The sequence below is a fragment of the Streptopelia decaocto genome (assembly GCF_964273445.1).
Source record: "Streptopelia decaocto genome assembly, chromosome: 1".
In the NCBI taxonomy this organism is placed as follows: domain Eukaryota; kingdom Metazoa; phylum Chordata; class Aves; order Columbiformes; family Columbidae; genus Streptopelia; species Streptopelia decaocto.
The window spans coordinates 136,695,169-136,704,480 of NC_138663.1; the positions used below are offsets into that span (position 1 = coordinate 136,695,169).

At 45.3% G+C, this 9,312-nt stretch overlaps 1 protein-coding gene across 1 annotated transcript; it reads right to left on the reverse strand.

The window, feature by feature from the left end:
* Window positions 1-966: 966 nt before the first annotated feature.
* UPK1B (uroplakin 1B) lies at window positions 967-6,708 on the reverse strand. Its single transcript, XM_082043819.1, has 7 exons — window positions 6,628-6,708; window positions 5,894-6,094; window positions 4,328-4,402; window positions 3,497-3,619; window positions 3,028-3,207; window positions 2,095-2,178; window positions 967-1,457 (listed from the first exon to the last, which is right to left on the reverse strand). Exons 1-7 carry the CDS (start codon window positions 6,694-6,696, stop codon window positions 1,407-1,409), a joined length of 783 nt encoding a protein of 260 aa, XP_081899945.1. The 5' UTR covers window positions 6,697-6,708; the 3' UTR covers window positions 967-1,406.
* Between the last annotated feature and the right edge of the window lie 2,604 nt (window positions 6,709-9,312).

The window sequence follows — 9,312 nt, forward strand, 5'->3', positions numbered from 1 at the left end:
ATGGTGCTTTGCCCTCTGATCTTCAGGACAGGGTTCCAGGACTTTAAACCCTGCCTTCGCATTGCCACAGACGGCCCAGGTACAAACCTTTATCAATTCCCCTTCCCAAATACACAATTTGATCACGAAAAAAAAATCACTTCCACTTCTTTTTAATTAGTATTTTGGTGAATATACAAAAACAAAGAATCAAGGCAGCTGGCAAGTGTTGGGACCTGAACCAGTATGCCTTAGGAGGGAGGCTTTGCCTTAAAATACTTTATACAGGAGCATATTTCACATGACACATGAAACTGCTGGAGCGTTGACTAGGAAAGACACCAGATCAGGGTGGGCCAAAGTAAACAGCCTGTATTGAACTAAGAACTGTAACTGCTGATGCAAGGTCTGGATTTGGTTCAGTTAGCTCCTTGCTTGCATTTTTCGCAAGAGTTACTCGTTGCCATTATTGGCTGTTTGTCCCACCTGATGTGGTGATTTGGGAGGGGAATACACAGGGGACGTGATCATATACATGCAGGTAGCAGAAGCAAGAAGCATGGTAATCTAGGGGTGTGAGGCAGGCACTATTGCAAAGCCAAGTGCAGCACAGAAGCCCTTGTATTCTGCACAAATTCTAGCCCGTAGATGTGTGAAATCTTTTGTGAAGTATGTAACAGCTTTTTGAAGGAGTCGCATGTTAGCCAGAAGAGTTTTTTCTGGACTGGCACTTCTGAAGGTAGGAGCACATGCAGTATTTTCATCAGTGACAGGAGGTAGGCTTGAATATAGGCAGCATGTTGCTCCGGAGTGAGCTAGCCTTTTATTGGGCTTGACTAGCAACAGGCCTTTTATCTGTGACATATCTTTACTGCTGACACACTTAAACTCTTAGAGAATCTGCCTTATTCTAAGGCAAGGCATGACAGACACCAGGAACAGAATCGAACAATAAAATATATTAGAGAGGTCTGTAGTCTTCTCCCTTCCAGCATCTGTCTTTATTGGTCACAGGAGGTTACAGTTTTGCTCACATAGCCCTTGCTGGAGCCTTTAGTGTTAGGATTTTAATTCAACCTAGTTTTAGAGAGAAATTTTTCTGAAGCAAGCATATATGGACATTTTCTTTTCTGATGTCATCACAGAACAAATCAGATCACACCTTATGCTCCAAGGACTGCTTGCACAGCGATAGAAGGATTGTGCCTCAGCTGGGATGCATGAAGGCTTCAGAATGAGGGGCCAAGAAGAAGATTCTTTCCTGTAGTCATCAGCTGTGTGTGTCAAGTTTTTGAAGGGGCAAAAGTATATATAGGAGAGGTAGTGGGAAAACTTGAAATCCTCCGTGGCACAAGGAGAATGGAACAGGAGATGAACAAATGCAGTTTCACATGGTGCTTCGCGACAGCGCTGAGGACACTGGGCCATCAGTATTCAATTCTGCTCCAGTAGAACATGGTACCAAGGAGAACGCAGAACTGAAACAACAAGACTATTAGGTTTCTCTGCTCCCCACTTCCTCCTCCCCACTTCTCCCCCAGCATTATTTAGTCCTACTACTAGGAAAGAGCAACAAAAATTGGTGATAATCGAAGTCCGTTCAGGCAGAGGAAGCTTAAAGCTTTATATCTGCACAGAAACTTCACAGTGAATAAAGAAAATGTGTGCAGCCATAACTATTTGACTGGATCACTCAGCTCGCTAGGGATTATCTGTCATGAAGCTGCTGAACCCTGAATACGTAAAACACTCATACAAAGTCTTCAAACTAAAAACTGAACTATCTGTCATGGTTACTGCTTAGATGATGCAATACCCTTCACAAACAACCATCTGCAAGCTGCATTTGCTGTGTTGTATTGCTGAGATGGCAGCAGGCCATGGCAGGTTGGAAGGCCATCCAGCTCCTCACCTGTGGAAGCCAGAATGGAAGGCAACTTGTAAATGCAGCTCTGTTAGTGCAACAGGCTACAGGCAGATTGGTGATGAATGAATAACTATAATGTACAGACATTTTAAACGAAATGCGTCAGTCCTGTCATCCACCTCCACCCAGCTGGGTGTGGAGTCGCAAAAAAAGAGAAGAGGAAATAAAGGCAAATATTAAGTACTCACAGTCCAGCAGAGGATGGCAAAACCAAACCAGGCAACACCCCAGGCATGTGTGTTCATTGGCCCAGAAATAACATCATAACAACCCTGTAAGACAACCGTGAGTGAATCAACACTAGCTTTGAGCTTGTACCCCTAGGCTACAAGCTTAACTATCTCAGAGAGAGACTGAGGTGGCATTGCAATTTAGGTACTTCAGAGGGTCTCAAGAAGACAAACCAGAGCTACACCGCTTATTGACAACTTGTAGATAGCCTACCTGTTTCTAGCTCCAAATACAAAGTAGACCCACCTCTGACGTTTCAAGAACAACTTCTTGTGCCATCTACTTGCCAAATATTTCTGTTTCTAGCTCCAAATATAAAGTGGACCCATCTAGGACACTTCAAGGACAACTTCCTATGCCATCCACTTGCCAAGTGTGTGTATATAACCAAACACAGCCGACAGAGTCGACTTCCAGAAGCAAGAAGCTGCAGGCAAATTTGGAAGATTGGACACCTAGAAATGCTTGCCAGTGAGGCAGCTGATGCTCATGACCCAGTAATCTGTTTGAACAGGACAAACTGGTCTCTTGCAAAGCTCTACCTTGAGGAGGAAAACTGTCAACTTGCTTGCTCATATTATATGCACTCATCTTTGGGCTAAGTTTGATTTAGCTTCTATCCATCTACATGTTGGAGATGCCACATCTTATGAATGATGGCATTGGGAGAGTTTTCTTAACAGTTGTCTCTCCATCAGGAAAACCTTATCACAACCCGTCCTGTGTTCACCAACATGACCAGGACTCTATAGACATTGCTTCTCCTCCAGGAAGTTTTTGAACACCTGCAGCTTACAGCAGGGGATGAAGGCTATTCACTGTTTTCTTCCCTTCCAGAAAGGCGCTTTTGACCAACATATGTTAACTAGAAAAAACAGAGAGGATCTTACGTTGCTCTTATAGTAGCCTTGGACTCCCAGCTTGCAGCCATCGAGGTTGACGGGAGACCCTTGGGCATCCAGGACACAGCAATTGCGAGGCCAAGGGAAGTCGGCATCGTTGTGCGTGTCGCGGAAAGCGGACGTGTACTCCTGCCAGTCGGAGGGGCCCCGCACCCCACAGCACTGGTTCTGCAGGGTGAGAGAAAGGAACGTTTTTTATGAGCGCAGGTCATGGCCCTACACACGACTGGACCCTGCACATGGCTGGTTGGGTATTAACCAAAGATTTATGGAAGAGATTTTTGGAGTGCCTGCCTTTGACAGTCTGCCATCTGATAAATGATCAAAACAGGGAGTGTGGCAGGACTTTCTCTAAGGTTCAAGGCAGATGCTGTCCTCTTTATTACGAAGGGGGACTTGAAATTCCAGGGCTGCAGAGCATTTAGTAATTAGTGAGAGTTGTCAGTGTTGTTATTACCTGAAGCATGAGTTTATCCCATGTATCTGTAACCCTTTTAGTCATCCAACTGTCGTTGTTGTTGTCTGTCTCTGACTTCTGATACCTCTCCAACATTTGCTTTAGGAAGAGATTTGGAGTGAGCTACAGAAAAAAAAAATAATAAAAGAACAGAGAAGAATGTGAGAACTATGGTAATAAGTGGTCATGTAAAACAAATAAGAGGTTATTTGGGATGGGTTTGTTTGCTTGTTTCACTGTCCTGCAGAAGAACAGGAATGCTGCCTCTCCCCCAGTTTTACACATGGGAGAATAAAGAGCAAGATTTGAGGAGCAGGAGAAAAAAGATATAAATCTTGAGCATGACTCTTAAGCAGGATCTACCAGATGTCAGTTCACAGGAGATGTGCAGAAGCTATGGGTTAGGTTTGATATGCTGCTTGGAACTAAAGCACCACAAGTCATTTCCCATACTACCAATATCTCCAATAACTCATGTAACCTTTCCCTCACTAGTAACACTGCCTGGGGCAATGCTGAAGATTTGTCTTCTGCATCCATGATAGATTAATCAGTCTGTAGCTGAAGGACTAAGCACTGTATTGATGACTCAGCTAACCTACGCTATTATTTGCTTGACTACAAGGTTGTAAACATTTTAAAATGTTGAAAATAGAAAAACTATGTTAAAAAGAACATGTGGGGTTTTATTCTAACTAAGCAATATTTGTTTGATATTATACTGTACCACCACATAGGCCACTTACTACACTGAACAGGACCGCCATGTGCCCCAGAACTGCAATGTTTCCCAGCACTGTTGCGTGAATACACAAGGAAAGAAATACTCACAAAGTCTCGGTGAGTTGCTGCTGTGATGCAAGAAGCCATTTCAAATGCATAAGTGATCAGCATCAGAATAATATACTGTGGGTGACAGACAGCAGAGTTAGCTCTTGGAGAAACCAGCAATTTTTTTCAAGATTAAGCCTGAAACCCTGCTCAAGCCAAAGAAGGTCAGGCTGTCCCAGTCTCCTAAGTGTTCTCCATGCCCCTGAAAATTCATGTAGCCCTTCCCTGTGCTTGTTTCAGTTTGCAATCTGCTATCTTGAAGGTATATGACTGGAGTTGTTCTCACAGACAAGAGTTCATCAAAACCTCATGGCATTGATAGCACCCTACCTCTATGGAAAACACTTTGCCTGGTATGTCCTAGAGTAACATCTGCCCTTTTCTTTGTTGCATCCCATTGGCAACTTACGCTTGTGCCATGTCTCCCTCTTCCACTTACCAGCTAAGAGCATTTCAGCAAGAAACTGTTCATTCCTAGCAGGAAAGCTTGCACTTTGGGGAAACAGAAGGTGCAATTTAGGATGTAATTCAGACCCTCTCAATTTTGCATCATCAGATTTCCTCAGCACTCCTACTTTGTGAGCAAAGATCCTTCATGAAAAGAGATCCTGAGGATCACCTCTCATAGCCTATTTCACTGTTTTTCTTCCCTTCTCAGCACAATCTCTTTAACTTTTCCCATATTCCCTTCAGAGTTCTCATGTCTCTTTCTCCTCCCACATTTTGTAATGTTCTTCTTAGATTCAAGGCATTTGTTTCCTCCTTACCCCAGCTTCTGCCCCTCACACCCTCTCTTATCCCCTATACTACAGACTTGGGTTTCAGCCAAGACACCAAAATTCAGAGTTAAGGAATTATCTTCCCTCAGCTGTTTGCTGGCAAATTCTCTGGCACAAGAGTTCAAATCTCTAAGCATCTCTTGTTTAAAAATATACCCTGCCCTCCCACATTAATCCAAGAGAGAGATGATTCCAGAGCTTTCAACTCTACCCTTCTTTAATGCAAGCACCAATTAAGTTTTGTCACTGCCAACCTAAAGGACTGAGTAAGAAATTGTACAGAGATTTGTTCACATCTTAACATTGTCCTTGGCTAATCCAAAGCTCTCTGTCCCCACCCTTGTAATTTCTGCCTGCCTGCTGATGTCTAATGTTCTCGATTGCACCCATATTTGGTATACGAACATATACTAGTGCCTTGTACAGAAATCATTGCATATCAGCTCCTAAACTGAATGGTATATGACAGCTGAAAGGCAGTAAGGGATGGGGAGGAACAAGGATTTAAACCACATCCCAGTTACATCTGATTGCACAAGTGCTTCTACATTGCTTCAGGGCAAGGTCAGGGTCAAGCCAGTCAGCTTAAACCTCTGTTGTGGCTATGACCATTAATTACCTCACCTTGTCTGACATTACAGCCATGAACAAGAAGAGCCTTTGGCTCCTTGTCACTAATAAAAGCTGTCTTTGCTCAGGGGTTGACTCTCAAGGTGAGCAGGGAAGCTAAGGCAGCATTTTTTTCTCAGTTTGACAGCAATAGGTGGGTAAACTTTGCTACACTTACCACGAGCAGCAAGGTCCTATTGGACTTAATGACTCCAATGATACCAAGGATAGACAGAGCAAAGAGTGCAAAGCCAACGAAGATGCCAATCCAGGCAGCAGCGTAGATGTCATCATTTTCTGTGGCTTCCAACAGAGGGTAGAGACCATGGGGATCGGACACAAAGAAGATGCACTCTGCTGTCAGGGCAATGCCGCACATCTGAGAAGCACAAGTTCGGGAAATCCATTAGATAAAGATTCCACAAAGAAAAAACAGAGATAGAAAAAGATGGAGAGTGCTTTCATTTCATTAAATTCAGTTTACTGCCAAACAGGAACTACTCAACTCCTCCTCTGCCCAACTCTGCAATTCCTTGTATTATATCTTCACAGAACTGCAGGCAGAACTCACCCAGCCTAGACCTATTTTGGTCAGGCTTAGAAACTGATGATGTTAAGGAAGAATTAACACAACCTTTCCCTTCAGTATATGGAGGGAGGCAGCTGGAAATACATTGGTCAGCAGCAAGGGCTATTCCTTTAGAATTCATGTTTGTCTTGTGGATCAGCCCTTGCTGTCCCTTGCTGTCCTCTCCCCACTCAAGCTAGCACAGGTCTCCTTTACCTCTCCTCTCACACTTTATTTATATGTAGACTTCACACATGAAGAGAGATTTCATGGCTAGGAACTGCTGTTTTAAGGAGTGTCATATGGAAGGAAGCCTCCATCCACACTTGTCCCACTTCACTTACCCCAATGACCACATTGCCAAAGACTAATAGACCCTGCAAGATGCGTATGCCATCATCACTTTTTGCCATCTTTAATTCTTCATGCAACCTGGGAAAAGTCAAAGACAGTCTTCAGTCAGATCAGTACAGTAGGCTTCACTCAGAAACAGAGATTATCCCTGAGGAGAAGGATAGACAGAACCTGCCAGCCTCTCTGTACATCTCCCACCCCTTGCTTCATAGAAGTTTCAGAGAAGACACTTCCTTAGGTGTGAAACTGGTAACTCAAACTCTTCCTGATACTTGAGCTACAGAAGATTGAGAGCACTCTGGGGGCAGCCAGTGTCTTTGGTTCGCTTTTGGTTGGGGTTTCCATCATCTCGACAGCACCCATGCAAACCTCATCTCATGTCATTGCATTCCCACCTGGCTAGAAACACCAGCTACACCCAGATGGACAGGGGACAAGTTCAGTGCTCTCACTTTGTTCCTCTGCCAAAGGAACCAGCTTCACCTGAGGGTGTGTTATCCATCCCACTGGCTGTTTCATTTTGGCCAGCACTACCATGGGACAAAACTGGTAACTATGGTGCTTTAGCCGTATCCCACACACATACCTATGGTGCATGGCTTGGCACCACCTTGCTAAGGATAGTCTCATCTCCCACCCATGCTGAGAACTGGAGATGGGCCCCCCATTCCCAGTCAGGTACGGGGGAGGGAGGGAGCAGCTCAGGCTGCAGCTGGCTTATGGGAGCTGGGCCAAGTAGCATTCCCCCCAAATTCCTGAGAGCGCTATATCCTGCAGGCTGAGGCCAGGTGCCCCGTGTCGAATTCATCCCCTTCCAGAGGGAGCGGCATAGAGGCACTAGTCAGAGGTTTGAGACCTCTTGGAGAAACAAGCCCAGATGCCAGCACCAACGGGCTCCTTCTTTCAAAGGGATGGAGTGCGTGTGTGCATGGAGAGGGGGAGGGAAAAAATACCCAAACCCTGGACAGCTGCATTTGCTGGATGGTTAAGGAAATACAAGCTGCGAAAGAGAGGCTGAAGTGGGCTCAGCTTGAGCAGACAAGAGGAAAAGCAGCTTGAACATCCCTCTTCTGCCAGAGTACCTGCACTAGTGCCTTCTCTTGCTGGGGTTACTGACTTTGGGATTCTTCAAAGATGCTGTTGGAAAATAAGATGAGACATAGGTGTCAATTAAGTGAAGTTCCTTGAGGAAGAGATCATTGTGCGAGCTCTCTAAAAAAGCCACCTTCAACCTCCTCAGCAGCTGCCCTTTTAGGATAGGCAGGACTTTCAACAGTGACAGAGGGGAAACCAGAATTTGTTACTACCCTTTCTGCAGCAGTGTGAGGGTTGGGCATGGAGAGATATCTGGTGGTCTCACCATTATACCAGCAGCAGAGCGCTTAAGTATTTATACATGATAGTGTGAGTGGGGATGGCCATTATTTCCATGGTAAGAAAACATTCTTGTTCTCAGTTATTTGGTTGGAGGCCAGCCCAATACACCTGAAGCTGTATGGCTCTGTACTTGAAAATGGCAGGCTCATGAGGTCAACGTGAATCTCAGTCCCTACCAAACTTGTTGACCAACCAGCATGCCCAGGGGCCACATAAAACTGCCTCACAGGTCAGATCTGGGTCTGAGCAATGTTTGGCCACATATGGTCTGTAATACAATACTGCAGAATCTGTCAAACTTGAGATGGACACTGGTCCTCTACTCATCTGAAAGTTGTAGAGACCACTGCCTGGCTCATGCTGCAAACTTCATGCTGCAAACTCCTGAGATTCTAGAAAAGCCTTTCATTATCATCAGCTAAGAGACATGACAAGTCAGAGAGCAGTTCAAAAAGCAAGGAAAGCTCCCCTGCCCAAATGCAGGCATGTGAACTCTGACTACTACATGGAAAAGCAGGTCTGCTCCAGGTGCCAAGTAGATAGCTGGGCTGAGTGTGCCGTGCGGGTAGTAAAACAGGTCACACTAAGCATGAATTAAGGAGTCACAACCCTTTCCTTAACATCACAGGAATCTCTTTCTCTTTCCTTTTGTCTCCTCCCTGCAGTGAAATGACAGAACTCACACCTTGTACATAGGCTGTCCACCCAGCCCATGTGCTTGCCTCCCCACAAGCCAACTTTCTTGTCCTCCCTGGCAGGCAGAGCCTGGATTGGTCTTGCCTCTACTTGCACAGGTATTACTGCAGGCATGCAAGTTTCTTCTCCTGGGGCAAGCCCATGTCCTAGGCTACTGTAGCTGTAAGAAAGCTGGACAGAGTCACCACCACACAGATATCAGCTGGAGAGTGGCAAGCTTCTAGAGAACCTAAGGCTCTCCAGTACCTTACCTAAGACCAATGGGGGAATTGGAGAGACTGGGAAGAGGAAAAGGGAGGGAAAAGCCTTTACCACAGACCTGTAAATTAAGAAGTGCTGTGATGTTGCCACATTATATGAATTCTCCCTCTGCCTCCAAGTGAACAGCACTGAGGGAGTCCATTTCTCAGTGTCCACTTCGTTCCCATGTGCCACATGTGGCAACCTCTTGTCTGGCCCCTTCTCTGTCATGAAGGGTCTAGTATTGGCATCGTGGTTGAGAGACTGAGGAGGTGCTTCAAGGCCATGAAAACATCTAGGCAGCTGGAGAGCTGACCCTCCAACAAGCCCCAGAGCAGAAGGTGTGGAAGATCTGGGGCTTT

What these genes read in the sequence shown, in the direction of transcription:
- UPK1B (XM_082043819.1), bottom strand. Translation starts at nt 6,696, where the DNA reads ATGGCAAAAAGTGATGATGGCATACGCATCTTGCAGGGTCTATTAGTC. An exon ending in CAGCAACTCACCGAGACTTT is followed by an intron (nt 3,620 to 4,327) that starts GTGAGTATTTCT and finishes TTTTTTCTGTAG; the next exon opens with CTCACTCCAAATCTCTTCCT. An exon ending in GGGATAAACTCATGCTTCAG is followed by an intron (nt 3,208 to 3,496) that starts GTAATAACAACA and finishes CTCACCCTGCAG; the next exon opens with AACCAGTGCTGTGGGGTGCG.